At 40.2% G+C, this 20,944-nt stretch overlaps 1 protein-coding gene across 1 annotated transcript in view; it reads right to left on the bottom strand.

Moving 5' to 3' along the window:
• Nucleotides 1-20,609, bottom strand: part of SLC25A36 (solute carrier family 25 member 36) — a 32,457-nt gene extending 11,848 nt beyond the window's left edge. The window contains exons 1-4 of the mRNA XM_027650757.1: nt 20,395-20,609; nt 10,881-11,051; nt 6,324-6,401; nt 3,512-3,612 (exon numbers count right to left, since the gene is read on the bottom strand). Of these exons, the coding sequence (XP_027506558.1) occupies nt 3,512-3,612; nt 6,324-6,401; nt 10,881-11,051; nt 20,395-20,435 (391 nt within the window). The 5' untranslated portion in view covers nt 20,436-20,609. The remainder of the gene's footprint in view (nt 1-3,511; nt 3,613-6,323; nt 6,402-10,880; nt 11,052-20,394) is intronic.
• Between the last annotated feature and the right edge of the window lie 335 nt (nt 20,610-20,944).

Here is a 20,944-nt window from a genome sequence, read left to right as displayed (position 1 = left end):
CCGAATACTTACCTACATAGCAAACTTACAAGTGGACCCTCCTCCTTCCCCATTCCCTTGAAAATATTATTCACAAAATCTAGCCTAGTCTTAGGACTGAAAAAACAAGATAGATGCCTTATGAAATCAAACTTTCTAAGACCAATGAACTAAATACGCATTTTATTTGGTATGAATTAACTGCGTACATAGTACTAAAAACTTACAAAAGCATTGTATCTCTGTAAATAATAAAGTGGTCCCAATTATTTTTAATAAATAAAAAAAAATCTGCATTTGGGTTGGTTTGTCAGTGAAGTTCTAGAAAGAACAGCAACAGCAATACAAGGCAAAGCAGTTTTGCAGCAGATTTGCAACCATGTTGTCTGATTGAGGTTATGATTCATTTAAAAAAGCAAATAAGAAGGCCATAAAGGAATCAAGTATCTCATTCAGTTCTCCACAGTTTTTCTTCTCTGTGGCAAAAGAGGTCACGTTCAACAAGAAGGTAGAGTTCACAGTGAATCTGAGAATTTAGCCTAACTTGGAAGTGTACAGAGATCAACTGTCTTCACATAAGCAAACACTCATTCCTGTAGCGAGCTCAGATATATTCACTGCCCTAGTTTGCAAAAAGAGAACCACGTGATATGCTGAGGAGTTGGTAAAAATGACTGTTGAGACTTCATGTCAGTACACAGATATTTTAGGTATGAGAGTTATGTGAACTATATGCTGGAAGCTGGCACATAGCAAGGAAACATTTCTAATTGCATAAGGCATCAGTTACTAATACGTAGATAATTCATTCTCCTTCAGATCAAACAAACTTAGCAGAAAAATCTTAAAAGCATAAATATACCATTTTTATCTTGAGAAGGAAGAATCAGGCCTAAAACCAAACAAAAATGCTTAAAATACCACACCTCAGCTTTTCAGTCCCCAAAACACCACATGCATAAGACAATCCTTATTTAACAAGGACATCAAGCTAGCCTGAGATACTAGTAAACTAGCATATGATACAAGTAAACAGAATTTAAAGTTGACTAAAGTTCACTATTTGCAGTACTTCCATAAAACAGTAAGTTACAGGGTTTTTTTTTTATATTGTATTTCTGCATCATTGCCATATTTTGCAACCTACAAGAAAAGCTCTGTAAGTGTAAATCCTCCTTCATGCTCATTTGGTATGAGGAAAGCCTTTATGAAACAGAAAGGTCATATTCAAAAATAACCTCCCCAAAACCACCAAACCAAAACAACAACCCTCATTTAAGATTGATTTACTCAATTTCTTACTGAAACCAATGGTAGCTGAAAAAGAAAAAAAGCCAATACTGATTATCTTTTGCTAATTATTAGAAGTCTTTATTCACCTTGCCAATTCTGAAGTCTTAGGTTCAAAGCAAATATTGCAATGATCTTCTGTGTTAACCTGTCAACCAATTAAGAGCTCACATTCAATCTTGTCCCTGTTATTTTGCCATTTCTTTAAGCTGATTTGCATCATACAGCAATACAAACCTTGCAGGTAAAACTGTTAATAGCTGCATTTTCTGAAATATATTAGAATTACAAAAACAAGGTTAGCACGTTCCCAAGACAGCACTGTTAAATTTCAACTACAGAGTCCTTTTCATATATCAGAATAACACCAACACAGTATTGAGAAGTTGTGTGTCAAAGAACCTTTTTTTTTTAAAGGTCTTCCAGAGAATTTCTGTAGTGTACAGTGCCAAGACCTATAGTGTGAACCTGCACTGAGCATTTCTGTTTTGTTGACTATATAGTTTAGAAATACAACTGCAGAACTTGGGAAGTGTGAGAACTCTTAAGCAAATTAAATTCAATATTAAAACTTGTATAAAAGAGTAAAAAAGGTGAAGAGCAATTAAGGTTTAAAGACATTTACCCAAGTTTCCTGCAGCTTTATGTACAAATGGATAACATCAACCTTCTGGAAAGGAAGCAAGTTACTTAACAGATACAGAACTCCATGACAAACTACAGCCCAAGTCTGCAAACACTCATGAAAAGGCACTACAGCACATCTCCAGAAGTGTTCTTTTCACTACAGAATGAGGGCAGCAACTTCCAAAGATGAGGAACACTCTGAACCTTCCTCTGTCTGCAGCACTGCATAAGTTATACAAGTTGTCTTCAACTGAGGACAGACTTGTTTATATCACCCACACTTCCCCCTGCCCCCCAAATCTAAAGACATGTATTATCCTCTTGACAAGGAGTTGAAGACAGTTCAATTTTTCTTGGCACAATTAGTTGATTAAATGAACTCTACATTAAATGCCTTTCCAATTCATTCCCTGCGTTGTTCACCTAAAAACAAAACACGCACTTCTAGATGATAAAAAAAAAATCCTTTCATCATCCTTGTCTTATTTGGGCAAAACATAACAGATCTCTTCACATCTTAAAGATTAAAAACCTCTATCATATTTCATGTGCCAGAGATGGACAGTGTCATTTAAATAAAGCTAATGTCACATATTTTATATGCTTTATAGAATTTCTTTGTACTGGATAATCAGCATTAAATGCAAAACTAATCCTATTCATTATTGTGACATGACTTTTGTCAGTCCATCCCAGATTGCCAGTACTCACATTCTATAGACTGGTTGTAAGTTTGACAGGAACTAGAAACTTCAACAATAAAACTGTCAGAATTCATCTATGAAGTGCCTATGGCCTACACATAAAAAAAAACTTTTGAAAAATTGGTTCTGTGCAGCAAAAACACAGGCAACAATGGGTAAAGCGTTGCCAGCCCAAGTTTTGATTTTCAAAGCACAAGTCCATGGCCATAACTCAGCTCAGTTGCCTTTAACTCCCCTTAATGATCCCAAAGCACAGAACACACAAATCAAGCAACAAATATTGGTGGCTGTTCAAACATACCAAAGTTACACTGCAGATATAAAACAAATTTATCTTTGGAGATGAAAATATATGAAAACTACGAAAAATCTGCTATTCTATGTCTCTTCAGTGGTAGAGCAAACTTCATATAGAGTGGTATATGAACAAAGGAGGAAGGAGTGTTACATATAACTTACACAAATACCTGCAGGCATATTTCAGAAGGACAAAAATAAGTCAGATACACAAAGCTGTAACAGAAAGTGGTGGTCAAAAAAAGCAGATTAAGAAGAATTAAACCTGAAGTCAGTGTAAACAATGTTTATATCTTATAGAACAACAAGTGACTGTTTTCAAAGTTTTCTTTTTTTCATTTCACAAATTAACAATTGAAAAAGCAGGCATGCAGGTTTTCCAGAACAGACTATTCACACACACTTATTTATCACTCAGTGCAGTTTCATGCATATATTCTCCAGATAGTTTGTTTAATGAGAGGCCAAGGCAGGTAACCACTAAAAGAAAACATTATTCAATTACTAAACATGTTCTGGTTTGTTTTGTTGGTTTGTTTTTTTTTCCCCACATTTGTCACTTCTCATTTGCAGATATGACTGGAGAACAAAGCTAAAAAGCTACAGATCCTTACCTGCCACACCAGCTGAAATCATGTGTACCTGGGTAGAATCTGGATTGAAAATACTGTTCAGCTTTTCCTTGCAGTTTGAGTAAGCAGCAAAATATATGGCTCTAAAATCAGAACAAAATCCAAGTTATGTTTTATGTGTCAATATTTTTAATAAGCAGTGCCATTAACTTCACTAATCTGAATGATCTTGGGTTAAAATTTACTTCCTCAGTAACAAACTACTCAAGGATTAACTCCTGTAACATAGTGGGACTACTCCAGGAGTAGAAAATAAAAACAAAGATCATGCATTTTAACTTTTTCTTCTTCAACAGCTCCAATTACCAACCAGTGAGGGGAAGGATAGATAAGCAGAAATATGGCAGTGCTTTTTGTGAGACTGGGAAGTAAAATACTGCTGGACTGAAAACTCAAGTTTCAGTATTCTGCAACACTTTAATACGAGAAAAACTTAGTACTAATGGACCTAAACTCATTTCAATAGCATGACAATTTCAAGAGAATGAACAAGTATGCAGCTTTTTAAACCCCCTCCAACAGTATTCTTGGCATTTAATGCATTGTAGCATTAATGCAATGCATTAAATGCATTGTAGCATTTAAGATGTAAATATTGCTAAGTCATGGTTATAAATATTTGTATGTCAAATGCTAGAACAGCTGTGAAGCTGGTATCGACATTTTGTTTCTTCAGTTCTGTATTTAGAATGGACACTTTTTTTCTCTGAATACACTCCCAAAAGAATTTTGTAAACTTGTATTACACTCAAGCCTGTGACCTGGTAGCAAAACAAAGCTAGACAAAAGTCAGCATGCCAATTCAATATATTATGAAAAATATGAAAATTTGAAATAATAATGAAATAATTGAAAATATGAAAACTTGTTTTCATTCATTAAAGCTAAAACGATTATTTTAAATACATCTAAAAGAACATTTCAGGTTGTTACTCAGTTTCTTTAAACACTCCTCTTCAAGAGAAAAAGTGAACGTGCAACTTTTCATGAACAGAACATTAACCTCATTAGCTGTGCAAACATGTTTTTCTTTATTACAAGAAAGATAAAGTGCTTGCTTTATGGGTGTCATTTCTCAAATGAACCTGACCAGTTAAGTGTACTGGATGTGTTATGAAACATGCTTCTCTACAGCTTATTTAAACAAAGAGCTGATGTTAAATCCACTTAGCTAGTGCTTAATTGAAATGAAGTACTAGAGGAAGACCAAGGCAGCCAGAGGGAAATAGGGATGTGCTCATAAATAAGACTTCACACACTACATCAAGTTGACTTTTTTGGTATGGTGGGGAGGAGGAAACAAGCTAAGCATTTCACTTGGGGGAAGAAAAGGGAATTAGAAGATTTAACACAAAATTTATTGAAAAGAAAAAAGTTTTTTGCAAGTGAGGATATTTTTCATTGAGGATAGTAACTTATAAAATCAAACCTATTCCTGGATAGAAATTGCTATTAAAGTGATATCAATGTGGAACATTTGATTGAACAGACTGGTCTACCAGCAAAAGTACAGGTTCTTAAGATTAGGAAGTGCTGATACCCTGCAGGTGTAAAGATACTGTAAAAAAAGATACTGGATTTACTTCAGCTCCTCCAAAGAGCAGTACTAAGTTAGTGATCAGAAAATACCTCAGGTATTCCTAAATCCTTAAAAAAAAAAAAAAAATCTAATAAAGACACTCCGCTTCCTGCATTATGTTTCTCTCTTATGCAGAGGATCTACAGAACATTGCCTCACCTGTCAGAGCTGAAGTTCAGTTTAATAATGTTTTCCAGGAACATTCAAGCACCTTAAACCAGAAAAGTTAAGATACTTTCTAGCTGAATGTGTAGGAGACAGGAATGTTTTCTCTTCAGGTAAAGTAAGTAAATAAACAAATGCAGAGCACTAAGTCAAGGGAATAATAAAGCCTTTGTGGAATATATTCCTTCTGCATAAAGAATCTTCTCTTAAACAGAAGAGAATAAAAATGAGCAAGAAACCAACTATAGCCTCATCCAGAATTAAGTAGATATATTACTTTTACACAGCTTTGTTTCATACTCTCTTACATATTCTCCTATTTTCAGACTGAACTTTGGCTAACACTCATATGTAAGGAGAAATTCAAACTCTGGCATCACCTGCTCCTTGCTCTGACTGCCAGCACCAGCCTGAAGCTGGAGTATTTGTGCTGATGCAGAGCAACAGAGAACAGCGATACCACTGCCCATGAGATGAGATTTACATCCTTCCCTTCTGCACTCTCTGACAGTGCCCCAGTACCCTTTGGAGCCCAGCCCACTGCTGGATCCACTTGCTCTGTGCCAGCTGCTAAGTGTGTCATCCTACCCAGCCTTGCCCCTTTTGAAGCTTCAGAACAGGCTCTGTAAAGCAGGGGAGCACCAGCCTGTACTTCATCAGAACTTAGGAAGAAAGACCCAGTGTTTCGAGGTTGCAGTCACATAACTGCTTCCTGATGATGATGGATTAACTGAAAGCTAGATCTACCTTTGTGTTTTCCAAGGTACAAACTTATAGTTTACATGTGCAACTCCTTAAGCATTTTTCTTTTTAATTGGACAAAACTCTGCATAAGGGATAGCCCGCAACAGTAAATGCCATTATAATAGCACAAGGGATAGTGAGTGCTGAGACAGTTGGAGCTCTGAAGTACAAGTAGCTCAATTTCTCAGACAACACAATTATCCCAGGAACAAATGAGTTATTTGCTATTAAGTATTTACAACTGCAGATACAAAATTCACTGCAAATGAATCCCTGAATTTATTTAATGTACACGTTTGTATTTACCTGGAAGGAGCAACGCCTACTAAATTAGGACCCAGCCCTCTGAACAAAGAACGAGGGCCTTCATTTTGCAAGATCATCCTAGAAAACAAAAAAGACAATACTGTAATATTCAGATCAAAATGAAGAAATGCACTGACAAACAAATACATCACTTTAACCTTTACTCTGAAAAAATTTCATAACTGACAATACAGTGCTGACCACAAAAAATTAGTTATTTCCTAGAATCAGAATAAAAAATTCCGTTACTGCTTGATATGCCACAGAAATCCAGAAACTAAGTGCAGAACTAAGACTCATGATGTCAATACAGACTTACCTCAAATACAGGAACACATACATGCGTGGAGTTGTCTGCCATCAGGAAGCTAAAGAAAGTGTCCTCTAATCAAGGAGAAAATACTAAGAATGGAAATGTCCACGTTCCTGTACCTTTTACATTTTTCAGGAGGCAAAAATACTTGATTCTATGCTACATTCCTTTCACCACCCTTTAGGTCCATGTTTGTTGACTGTTTGGAGTGGAAGGGTCAGAAGGCAAAGGGCAAAAGAGGAGGAAAGAGATTTAAGAAGGCTTGGTTTCACTGAGTCATACTCCATCTGAGAGCTCCTCAGGAAGACGTAAGCTCTCAGAAGCTCTACTGCTTATGATGTCCAGCCAGGGACACTTTGGCAGCGTCCCTATTATCTCTTCTCAAAAAGAGACAAACCTCAACGTGGTTTTGCACATGCTATCCAGGTTTGATTCTACAAGATTCCCAACAGTACACTAATTTACACATCAGAAGTTGGTATCTGGAAGGCTGCTTTCCTCTACATCCTGCCTTTCTCATACCCATACATTATTTAAATCCACTAGGTATTCAACTAGGAGCCTTAGTTTTATTCTTTGACATATGGTGACTAGTTTGGCTACAGTAAAAGGAAACTGAAAACCCCACCATAAGAAGTGGCCATTCCTTGAGGCTGGCAGGGACTCCCTGTTCAGTTCTGAACTGCTGCCTGTGTGCTCCTACCAAGTGCTGCTGCCGAGCTGTGGAGCCAGGGGTTTTTTGCCTTTTGCCAGTCTTTCCTTCCAGAAAAGACAATCCTTACCTCTCCATGCAAGGTAATTCACTGATATTAACTGAGACAGGAGTGTAACCCATGCAAAGAGTCACAGTCTCAGTACAGTCCTAACATCTTGTGTACCATGTCGACCATAAACACAGCTTGGGAAAGACTGCTTGGGTGGCAGCAGGGTGTGACCTTCCATCTTTGTGGAATTTACAGAGAAACAGGGGTTCAAACAAGTTGAGACCTCAGGTGAGGCATTACTAGTACTTTAGTGTTTACAATACTTATCCCACAGAGCTGTGGAAAAGAAAGCACTGAAAACCATTATGCAGCAAGGTACACTGGCATGGTAAGAGAATATTCACTAGTATTCAGTTTTAGGGAAATCAATCTGTCCAACAATCCAGATGTTAATCACATTAGTATTTTACAAAGTCTAGTAGGACATGAAAGGAAAAACACGGACTACGTGCATCCCATCACTGCAAATTGCTCTAGCAATTACTTTAGAACCATATTTAAAGTTAAGAATTAACTACTTTCCCAAGTGCTGCAAAACAGAAGCCTGTGCTCATTGATTTACAAGTGTTGACCAATACACACAAATAGTTCTACTATATATTTCTTCTTCAAAGACAGATGCAGGTTAATGACAAGTCAATTACTCAATAAAGCACACTACCCTTGCATAAATGGTCATTTTATTTGGAATATACTATCAGAACAAACAAGTGAAAGCCATCTATAGCACTGAAGGAGATTCTAAGCCTATTCTGATTTCCAGTAGCTGATTCACTACTGTTCTGCTGCTAAATCCAACTTGAAGTTTACATTTGCTTTAAATAAGCAAAAATGAAACAGTAGTTCTGAAGTTACCAGCATTATTTAGGATATAATGTGTCCAGCAACATCTTACCTTTGTGTCCATAACAGACATCATTTCACTGTGTGGGTAGTATTGCTCCACAGCAATAATTGGAATATTGAACACAAACTCAAAGTCACTTTGGAAATACAAACTACTTAGACCTGCCTGGTATCCTGAAAGCATTGTTAGCAACTGCAATACTGAATCCAACTAACATGATCTGTGTCCACTTAAGACACTACTGAAAATCACTACCACCATATCCTGTGGTACACATGCATATATGCACATACAGTACATGTATTCAAAGCAGAAGGAATCTTCACTTAGGAGTGAAATGTACCAGGTCTATTTGTTTCTTCTGGATCTAAAGTCCCGAAATTTGACAGAGTAGCAAAGTTTTAGAGAGATTGTAACAGGATTATCACCGAGGTAGTTACTGATGCTCTTCTGCGTTCACAGACACAGTTGGAGGAGTTCCAGTCTGCACTGAAAATAAGACACAGGCTTTTTGCATTAATAAGCAGATCCCAGAGCCTGCACTTGTTTATTGAACACGCGCAGCAAAAGGGCAAATCCATGGTTGGAAGAGCAGGACAAGTGCTCCATATGACCTCAGTTGACCTACTTATGTCACATGGAGAAGCCTATGCTGGGAGGTCAGTGAGATTTCCATTATCGAGATCTCAGGTTTAAATTGTGCAAGGTTAATTATGAGAATCTGTAATATGACATATAACACAGACATTTAAGAATAAGGGAATTTGGTTTTGTTGCCAGAGAATGGAGTCACCTCTACCAGTTAATCCAAGTCTGTTTCTTTACAGAGATGCCTTTGAACTCACCTCTGCTGATGCTTAAGATGCAGAAGTGATTCTACAGCAGTCAGTTCACTGAAATTCTGACATAATTTGCCTGATTCTCTCTGCTTTTAGACTGAGCATTGAGAGCCTTGGAAAGCTGCACCGAATTTGCTGAGACAACCAAACTCTGACAACCGTTAGTCAAAAAAAAAAAAATCAAGTGACAGTAAGGGCATGAGTGACAGAGGAATCCAGTTTTATTTCCCCACTACACATCTCCAGCATCTTAAACACGAGTAATTCTGTCCTGCACCTATGTATTTTTATTGTCACAGTCCATTGCCACATTATTTGGGATTTTTTTTCATATTTAATGTATTTAAAGAACTCGAAACCCAGACTTTGCATCTCAGTTGTTTGATAATGACCTGAAAGAAAACACATCTAAGAAAAGAATAAAAGCAGCAAAAGAGACATTCTTGTATGACAGATAAACAGCACATATAAGAAGACAACTGTTAAAAACAAACTAACACAACAAACAAGCGCTACCAAAGAAGGTCATCATGTATCACCTCTGCCTCAGTCTGAATTCACTTCCTGGGAATACTCAAGTTATTTTTGGCTTTAGGGATCCTTTTAAAGCATAGCAGGCTTCTAGCAGAGGAATGTAAGAAACAAACATCTATTCCACCTGTTATTCATTCAGATACGCTTCTAGACAAGATAAATTCATAACCAAACATTCAGAAAGAAGTTGAAGGGCTCAACTTCCATCAAGAGAAGTCAATAAGGCAAGCGTGTCAGATGGAACTCTTCTTGCTTGTCACGATCCAAGCCTTTCCTTCCCACACATCTGTTCACTATCAAGCTCACACATAAAAAGGCTCTGAATCAAACCTTTCATGCTAAGGATGATCTTCCATTCAAGGAGTTGTTTGGGTACAACCTCCATAAGAAAATCCTATACACTAACCAGATAAGGCCTAAATCCTACACTAACTGCCAGAAGGGGCTCTCTACAAACTACTTCTCACTAATTAATTGAGAAGAGAAGATAGATGATTGAGTCTTGGCAAATTCTTCCTAATGCAAGAAACAGCAGCAAGTCCCTCCTGGAAGAAGTCTCCCCTCATTCCCAGATATTGAAGGTACCTCTCCTGCCCTTCACTGGCTAGCTTGAGTCCCCTCGAGTGAAGTGAACCCTGCCTGTTGTCTGTACAAGCAGTTTAACTATGGCCTTATAACTTTTCTGCTGGCTCCTGAATTACACAAGCACTGCTGGCAAGGAGAGGAAAGGCAGTCAGTCACCTTTCAGTGAGGCATCATGCAAACAAGACATCCCAGACATTTGCAGAAGCTGGGTGTACTTATTTCTTATTAGTTCTAAAAAAATGTTACAAGTCACACATCCACCAGAAGATATTCAAAAGCTGAAAAGTGTATGGAGTGGTGAAAGTCAAAAGAAACTAAGAAACTGAGTTAATTTTCATTGCCTCCATATTCAGTAACTTCCAGGATTTGGATAACACTTTCAGGATGAGAGTGAGTCTGGCTGTGTCACAGTGCTCCCAGTGACCTTTGGGGATGCAGTTTGGAGCTGTGTGTTGTACAAGGTATATGTGCTCTGGCTAATTCACGATACAAACTCAAGCATGAAGGACATTCAGAAAATTGGAATGTGAAACTTATAGTTAAAAGGGAAAATATGGAAAGTCATCTCATGGTAACATCATGACAGACAATATTTCGAGTCTTTCATACAGATTTGTCCATAACACTTCTCTCTTCCCCAAAATGAACCCAAAACCTAGTGACATGTGCACTCACTTCAAACAGTGGAGAGGTCCAGGAGAAACTCTGGTCACTCTGTTGACACCAGCACCACTCACAGTGTTGAGATGAACTTCAGAGATGTAGAGAGTCACAGAGGAGGACTGCAATCGTGTCTTCACAACTTCCAGTGGACATGTCAGAATTGCACCAACAGTACCTCCACATCTGCAAAAATAAACAGGCTCATCACATGTGTAATTGCAAAAAAACTGAGGGATACATTCACATAGAATTAGCATTATAATACAGTCAAACTGCAAAAGGTAGAGAACCAACTAGAACATGTATGACAGTGCTGCAGCTATTTGCCCTTGAAGGTAAGCAAAGTATTAAGTCAGTTTGTTAACCCCACAAGTTGGAGTGAAAAATTAAATGGACAAAAAGTGGTGAAGGAGCACAGTCTTCAGTACACACTGTTCAAATCAGCTCTGGAAAGCAGCTCAGTAGTTGAAATGTTTAACTTCTTATGGTAAATTTTAACTGGTTTTTTTAATGTTTAGTGCACTCCTGACCACAAACAAGGTGACAAAAATCCTTAAGGGCAGAAAAGATTTATGCACTATGCACACAGGGCTACATGTAAAACCTGTAAAATCTGTGCCATGGCAATTAAATAACATCTTCAAAACTCCATTTGTATTTTGGGCATTGTACCATGAAAGCAGAGATTTCCTGAGTGTTTCCCGAGTTCTGCCAGTACAGTAAGGCAGACTAAGATACTACAGAGTAGAATCTGGGAAGACAAAAGAGCTCAAGAGGATGAGCAGGTAAAGACTCGTAGGTTTTGCCTCAGTCTGTTCCTGTGAGCATGTCCAGGCAAGCCGTGCACAACTTGTGCTGACAGTGCAGTTCCGGTCGTGCTGCTGGAGCAGAACACAGCCAAGAACACACTGCCTTTGCACAGCCCTGCTCAGAGGATTCTTCTGGTGCTGATTCATTACTTGCTTATTAAGATCTGCATTCCTATCTGTTTAAATAAACCCTCTGAGGGAAAAATACCAAATTCAGAAATTCTGATTTCCAAGACAGCCCCAAATGCCTTTACATTACCATTACAGAAAAGCCTTCAACACTTTCCTCGAACCTTTTCAGAGATCAGTATTCTTAACATTGCTAAAAACCCTTCTTAAAACTATGACCAGAACACTATATCCTTTAAAAAGCAATCAAAAAATCCATCCCAACATGTAAACCTAGATTTCAATTCAGATATTAACACTAACAACTCAGTTTGAAATCCACTAACACATAAACACAATTAGTACTACATTCAAAGGGCCCAGCATTTGCTTCCCCAATGCAATAACTAGAGGAGGTGTTTGATTCTGACAACATAATTATCAGCTATTTATTTTCTAACATAAGAAGCTCAAACACCCTCAAAACCTTTAAAAAGCTATAAGCCTGTTCAACAATCTTTTTAAAATAATGTTTTCCAAAATGCAAAGGAGAGTTCAGTCCAAATTAGGAGTAACAGTTAAGACTCAAGATTTCCTATAAATTTTTATAGGTGGGTAGACTGATGACTCTTATTGTAGAGAATACAAAAATACAGCACTTCATTCTAAAAAAGTAATCTTTTTGTATGGATTGAACTGACAGTACATCTGCAAAGTAGGATAGCATTTCATGATGTTCACTTAATGCTCCATTTAAACCTAGTGATCTAGAGGTGTCCTATTACTAAGCCTAAAGGCATCTTGCCCATCTCTACCTCCAACATTAGCCTGAAGTCTATTCTTCCAAGGTTTAATTGAAGAAAGATATCAAGTTTCTTCGTCAGTCTGGAAAAAAGTGTTATGGCAGGACGATGACCCAGTCTTTCAGTGTGTTGCACTCACACAGACTGACACACATCTTGGAGCAGCATGCTTGGAATGAGCAATTCACTTGCTTCTAATTGTATTTTAAAATTAGAGTTGCAGAAAGACAGGATAGATGTGCTAAGATTTATTTTAGTCAGTACTGGACACAGCAGGAGCTTGTAACATGTGAAGGTTCACAACATGAACACCACATGAGAACCACAGGTAGACCAGCCCTCAAAACAACTTGACATGAAGAGGCTCAACCTCTAAAGCTCTGAGCAGATAGCAAGTTACTGTATTTCCTGCAGTTCAAAGCAGACACCACTCTATGGTAATGTGCCTCAGCAGGCAATGTAGAAAGCTGGCTTTAGAGTTTATTTCCTTTCTTGCAACTTCTCCATTTCCAACTCCCTTGAGCTTACTTTCCTTAAAATCTTTCTGCATTTGATTTTGGGCAGGTTACATGAGAACTTGATTTTGAGCCACAGTAATCACAAGAGAAAGCACATAGTATTATTTATATTAATGAGATAAATACCATGCAGGTGGGGAAGAAAGTAGGACAAAAAAACCCCATGGCCTACATTCTTGAACAGGGCTTAGAATTTGAAGCCCTTAATGCTCCCCAGCTACCTCACACCAGAATACATCTCACCAGAAAAATCTTCCAAAGTTGAAGATTAATGCTGCCCTGGAGCTTGTGTCCTGCATGCTCCCCTGCACCACACCCAAATCACAGGGGATGCCTGACTGCAGCAGCACTTCTGCCAGACATTCACTGTGGATGGGTCAGACACCTCACTTCACAATGGATTATGAGATTACTGGGGAAGAGGGCAGATACACAGCTACTCAATGTTTGCTCTTTTTAAGTCTGCCTACAGCAAGCACTTTTCAGTGGGAGCCAGTGGATGTTTACCTGCAATCATAAGGAAGCAGCAGATCACCTGCCTCCCTTTAAGGGCCTTTACCTGCATTACATTCTGCCATTCAGGTAATTTCAAATAATCAGCACCCTTGGCAGCTTCTTGCTGTTGTGTTGTTGGGTAGTTTCTTTGGTTTGGTTGATGATTCAAGATGATTCAATTGAACCCAAGACTATTTTCAATGTTTTCCACTAACTATTGACAGTTTGAATTAAGCTTCTTCTCTGTCCCCTATCTTCAAGATCTCAAACTGCTACTTAGAGTTGAAGAAAGCAAAAAGGTTTATAGTGCTACATGGTTCCATATCACTCAAGTCTTGGAAAAATCCCGAATCTCTACTTCTGTCAAAGTCTAATACTCCACTTTCCCAGCCCTCAAAAAGTCCCGCATAATAAAGATAACATCTGGAACTGAAGGAGTGAAAGAAAAGGCCTTGGTATGTTGAAGAATCAGACCTTCTCAATGGTCACAAGATCCACTGAGTTTGAACAACCACTAAATGAAGGCATAATGTAGTAACTCCTCTGACTTGTCTAGTTCACTTGACCTTTAAGATAAACACTGCAAGGCTTGACAAAAACCTGTTTATGAGGAACTGTCAGCAAACAGAACTTGTGGGTAAATAAAGAAGAGAGACAATTCAAGAACTATGCACTCTGTACAAATAAGTAACTTCTAAGCAGCAATACCAGCTGCTGTCACCAGCAGCAATGACAGTGTGTTTTACTTAGAAACATATTTCTGGCCTTGCTTATTTAACACACTGCTGGAAATATTGTCAAAGAGACAGCTACGTTTTTGTGCTCCAAGTCCTGGCAGGCCATTAGCAGCCAGCCAGCAGCTCCAGCTTCCAAGTGTTCTATAAATGGCTAGCAGACTGCTGCCACCTTTGCTGCTACCCTCCTCACCAGCTCAAATTAAGGGGAGTTTTTTTAGTTTGTGGTTTAACACAAATTATGGGCTAGCACAGTTGGAAAAAACATTTTTTAAGAGTTAGAAAATTATTAGATTTCTTCTCCACATAACATGGGTGGGATTTCGTGAACTACTTCAGACATTTTTACTACCTAAAACCACTCTGGGGCTTCAGTACCTCCAGTCATGCACTAGGCCCCAACAATTCTGACTTGTAAGAACACTTACTAGTGTGCAAATTTTTCTCCAGGATTAGATGGGTTTCACCTGGTAGAGTAAATAGGTGAGCAAATACATTCCTGCTGATAGAGTGTAAATGGCAAGTGAAAAACGGCAAGATCTGAGACACTTCTGTGTCTGAACTTTTATAGCACTTTCTAAAGAATGCTGTTCAGAAGACCACTTGCTCCTCTTATCTATCCTAGATGTGACATTTGCCTCTAATCAGTGTTTACTATAAGCCTTTTTCAGCTTTGCCAAGTGAGTATAAAAACACCCACAAACCTTTAATCAGAAACACCTGATCATAAAATGGTATGGAAACCACCTGTAGGGCCCAAGTAAACTGAAGGGTAGAAACACAAAGATAAGTGGGTAAATCCATAAAAATAAACACACTGGTAAAAAAAAAGAAAACCAAAATCCCACCACTATTAACAGTATAAAGTTAGAGAATTAAGTCTTTAACTTGAGCCTTCTTGTACAGTTTAAGAGACATGGTGCTCAGTGAAACAGATACATATACATCATGAGACATGTAGTTATTATCTAACCTGCAGGATTATGACAAACTTAAAAGAAAGACAGCAAAACTAAGAACAGTTGTATACTGGACATCTCTTAGACAGAAGAACCTAGGGAGATGACAAGTGCTCACCTAAACTATAGCTTATTTCAGAGAGCATCCATGGAAATAAAAGCCTCAAACACCCCACTCACAATACACCAGACTACCAGAAACAAACCTGGATCTACTGGGTTTTAAGCTCTGCTGGTAGTTGAACACAGACAATTCTGACAACCATTTTCCCCAGACAGATCTGTATTATTTGTGTGATGCTGCAAGGAAAGAAAAATGCACATGCTTCAAAAACCTAAACCCACTTGGTGTTCAAATCCCAGGTTCTATTTCCAGAGATGGCTGCATAAGAAAGCCTTCTCATATTATTCCAAGTTGAAGGTATCTGTTAAGGAGTCACTGTGTTTGTCCAGAGCAGTTAAGTATCTTTTACTGTTACCTTTCACACTTGCAAGTAAGAGCAGAGAGCTCCAGCATGGATGAGGGTCTCCAATCCAGGCAGTGGACTGTCTATAAATGCTCCAAAGGAGATTAAAATTCCCAGTGTCAATGTCAGCTGACCGAGAAATGAAACTTTCAGTGCAAGACTTTTTTTATTCCTTGAAATAATTATATATTTTATAAAAATAAAAGACAAGGCTGCATGGTGTCCGTCTCAGATTCACCTTTCACAGTATTGTAATCACAGCCTCAAAGACTTGAAGATAACCCCTGACCCTGTTATCTCAGGTCTACATTCATTCATGTATTTTAACAACTATTTATCTTTCCTGCATGAAAAAGAAAGTTCTATACAAATACTGGTTGTCAAAAGAAAAGCAAGAAAACTGAGTTCAACATTCTGTCAAAAAAAAAAAAAAAGAAAGGTATCCAAGCCTCTTGCAAACAGAACTGCTTCCTGCCTCATCACTACAAATTCAGTCCCAAATCTGTCAGCAATTTCATGGAGCCATCTTACGACCAGAGTAACTTTCATATCGACAAAGTTGCAAGTTCAGATATTAAGTCTGCAGTACCAGTCTTTTGATGACATATAAGGGTTTTAGCAAGTATAGCTTTCAGAAAAAGAATGTAGATTATTAAACCTGAATTTTTACAGTTTTCCTGTTATTATACTGTTCAACTTGCAGATTATAAGCATTTCCATCTTCGATATTAATATAGTGTCTAGGAGCACTGGTAGCCAGAAACCCTTAAGCCCCTTATTCACCAATTATGTTTCTTTACTAATAGAAAAAAAAGGCGAGATAAGCTTACATCCTTAAACTAAAAATACTAATCAAACTTGCTATTTCTAATTAACAGTGTAAAAATAAAATCCCTTAATGGGCCACCACATAGAAACCTACAAGTGAAAACAGGAAAAACAGCACCAGGGGATCAAGCATCACTGTGTTCTGTTATCCAAAACAAACATCAGCAATGAACAGTGTAACTTCTACTAGGAGCCAGGGGAAATAAACATTTACAATAACATTTGTGTTAAGTAAAAACCACTCCAAGCATCTGCATCTAGAAAGAAATATGAGCAACATACCAGTGGCTCAGTGTCTCAAATACTGACCACAATTTCCATGTAATTTGATAACTCCATGGAGCAAAGCCCAAGTTTTAAACAAACACTGTCTTATTCCACACAGAAGCATATCTGAGTATAAAAATAACCAAGTTTGGACAGGAAGGTACTAACCTTCTTCTCACTCATTCTGAAAGGCATCCAGGTTTACATGTTAGGAATGTATGTTAGGGCAGAGAGGAGCTAAGTGTTTGACAAGTTGGTTATGACTCAAGTGGCTATTTTCTGAAAAGGCATAAAAAAAGTCCCCATTATCACAATACCCACTAGAGATTATTATTATCATCTTTTTAATCAGAAAACCTCAAGAGTCTTTCACCTTTACTTCATAATTTCAACAGTGTCTGATCTCTCTGAGAACTCAAAGATTTATCTTAAATACATTTTCTGCACCTCCATCAGAGTGATTTCAGTGACAGACCAATTTGAGACAGTTCTATAATCAAGACAAATAAAGAGACTCCTCCCTACACTCTCTCACATATTAAACTAGAAAACAGCCAACTTTCTGCAGGAAACACAGGAGTGAAGAAGAGAAGCAAACCTGACACTACCCAACTGTTAACTCAGAAAAGCAGCTGAACACACCTCCAAACCCAAAATGGTCCCTCTTTTTGCTGAGGAAACACTCAGGCAAGTTTACTGCTCTGATGGAAGTTTGTATGATACAAAATTACTATCATAAGCTTTCTGGAAATCAAGTAAAAAAATCATGAAAACCTGAATATTATTTTTGTAGCCAACACCCAAATTTTCATTCAATATATCAATTATGATTGCAAGCAGGTACATCCAAAACATATTAATCTTCCCTATAAAGCAAAACATTAAGGGTTTCTACTACTCTTTTTTTAAAGAGTCAATACTGTCCAGCACATGGTGTGACTCTTGGAGAGCTCTGTGCAGGGCCAGGAGTTGGACTTGATCATTCTTATGACCAAGTCCAACTTGGCATATATTCTGCAATTCTGTGAACTAGAAGAGCATGTAACTGTCACTTATATACTTAAACCAAAACGTTAATCTACAGCCTACTTTTCAATCACAAGGCTTTGTAATTTAAGGATGGAGAACGCTCAACTGATTTCTTCTTCATTTGGAATAAAAGCACCTGAGTTTATACTACCAACATGTTGTCTACAGTCACAACAGTTGCTGTGTGATTAGATGATGGAAGAACAGAAGATACACAAAAAAAAAAAAATCTGGAGCCTAGGCAGCTACAGAGAAATGCCAGGATGGCCCCATCTATGTTACTAAACCAGCAATGTCATCTGTTACAGTTTCATTTCAGAAAGCAGGAACTAAAGAATGAACTTGGACACCACAAAAAAAAAAAAACCAGCAGACTGAGATATTCATGTTGTTTTCACAGAGACTCCAGTGCAACGTAAAGGAAAACAAAGTTTCCTTGCTTTCTAAGTTTCACAGCAGGCTAAAGATCACTCAGGTGATCTGTAGCGCACCAAATTTGCAAAGTCAGGAGATGACCCTGAAAACTTTTCAACTGCTAAATGAGACCAAGTATAAACTGTTAGCTTGAGTGGACTATGGCTACAGGAAACACGTGGCTGGCACATGCACATGAGGAAACTGCAGTCAGCCTTTTCCTCACAGAGTAACCCTTGACCCAGCTGGCCAGCAGCTCACCACAGACCAGAGGTCTCTGCAAAAAATAGCAATGAACCAGCTGAGTTGAGCGATCTTCATCCAGTCTTAAGTTTCAGGTTTGTAAACCTTTTTGTGATAATACACACAACTCTGCCCAGTAATCCCCCCTGTGAGGAGCTATCAAGTGAGCACCACTCACAGAATCACAGGGATTGGAAGGGACCTTTGGAGACCATCCAGTCCAAGCTCCCTGCCAAGGCAGGGTCACCTGGAACAGATGACACAGGAACATATCCAAGGGGGTTTTAAATGTTTCCAGAGAAAGAGATTCCACAGCTTCCCTGAGCAGCCTGTTCCAGTGCTCCGCCACCCTCAACATAAAGAAGTTCTTTCGCATATTTATGAGGAACACTTCTCACATTTTAGTTTAGGGCCACTACTCCTTGCCCTGTTGCTGGGCACCACAGAAAGAGTCTAGCACTGTCCTCTTGACACCCCTGTGACATATTTCTATGTATTAATGAGATGCCCTCTCAGTCATCTCTTCTCTAAACTAAACAGGCCCAGCTCCCACAGTCTCTGCTCGTAAGAGAGATGCTCCAGATCCCTAATCATCTTTGTGGCCTCCGCTGGACCCTCTCCAACAGATCCTTGTCTTTCTTGAACTCCTTCTATTGCTTTTTTTAAGTGCTTACAAGGATGTGAAGTCTTAAGAAAAAAATTATACACTGCTATATCTGCCTTCTGCTGCATAACCACTCTCCTCTTAAACAGTGCCAGAAATTAAGGGGTTGAAAAAGCCCCCACACAAGCAACAGACCAGGTGCATAATGTACACAAACCTACAAAGTCTGCCAGAAGCAGAGAAGGTGCCTACGAGTAATCCAATTCACCCAGACCTGGTCAGAGTAATGTAAATACATTATTGTTCCACCTCAAACACCCCAGTCCAGAGGCAGTGAGCTCATTTTTGTCAATGAAGAGCACAAATGAAAGTCACAGCTCCAAGCTCTCAAACGAGATAAAAAGCACGTTCTCAGTGTCACTCCCATTTCCGCACAGCCAGGCTCTCTCCCCAAACACGCTTTTACAGTCAAGCCAATTAGGGTCCCCAGCTTTCCCTTTTAAGCCAGGTGCCCTTCCCACCCTGTCCCGGGAAGGGCCACAGGCTGTGTAACCACATACATCCCGCGTGTTTTGCGGCTGAAAAAGACAGCGAGACCAAACACCTGCGAAAGTACAAAAGTTACCTCAAACCTAAGTAAAGCTACAGGGGACACACCTTTACTTCTAGCTTCATTCTTCCCTCCCACTGCTTCTGCCTTCGTGGGTGGAAGGCTGCAGGGCCGTGTCAGGCAGCACACCCCGGAGCACTGGAATGCATTCCAGGGACGCAGCGGCCCTTGGACACGAGCGGGACCGGCCGGGCTCTCCCAGCCCGGGCAGCCGCCGGGATACAGAGCCCTTCAGAGCGGGCTTCTCCACGAAAACACCGGCTAAGGGACAAACCCCGGGAACGACGCTGGTTTTTACGAGAACCTCCGTCCCAGCGCTCCACCCGCAACACAACACAACCCCCAGGCCCGAGCGCTCCCAGGGCCGGGCCCGAACGCGCACGGCGGGCCCCGAAGGGCCTCGGGGCAGCGGGCGGGGAGCTGAACGCGGCCCCCCCGGACCCTCGGGCACAGGGAGCGGGACAGCCCTGCACGGCCCTCCCGGGACACCCCCGGGCTCCAGGCAGCGGGTCCCGCCCCAGGCGCGGCCGCCGCCCCCGCTCCCAGGCCGAGCGGCAACGGGCGCTGGGCCGGACCTGCAGCCCAGGGATAGGGACGGGAAAGCTGGAGGATCCCTGCCCGTGCCTTGTTTCGCTTACCCGCCAGCGAAGAGATGCACCAGGGTGTCTCTCTGGCTCATCCTCGTCGCCTGCGCCCGGAAAACGGGAAAGAGGTGCCGGGCGCTTCCGCCCCGCGCTCACAACGCCGCAGCTGGCGGGGCTGCGCTTAAATACGGGTCGGGTGGGCTCCGCCTCCCGCTCCCAGCTCCGCACACACACGGGCCTGGCGGGCTCCGCCTCCAGCGCCTGGCGGGGCCCCGCACACACACATGGGCCGCGGCCGCCGCTCCCTGTGCGGGGGGGGCCGGGCCGGGATCCGCCTCCCGCTCCTCCCGCCGCGGCCGTTGCGGCACGGAATGTGGCTCGCATGAATATGCATTAACATGAATATGCATAAATTTGCATAATTATGAATATGCAAACGAGCACTTGGGCTAAACAGACACGGCTATTGGCTGCGGGGTGTGACGTCACCGCAGGAGCGGGACCTGCATCATGAATATGCAACACCGCCCGAAGTAAACAGAGGCGGCCGTTGGCTGCGGGGGATGTGACGTCACCGCACGCGCTGCCTGATAAGCCGGGCGGG

This window comes from Corapipo altera, unplaced genomic scaffold, assembly GCF_003945725.1.
Source record: "Corapipo altera isolate COAL_440 unplaced genomic scaffold, ASM394572v1 54, whole genome shotgun sequence".
Classification (NCBI taxonomy): Eukaryota; Metazoa; Chordata; class Aves; order Passeriformes; family Pipridae; genus Corapipo; species Corapipo altera.
The sequence above is the reverse complement of the archived record's forward strand: the minus strand, read 5'-3'. Positions and strand labels throughout refer to the sequence as shown.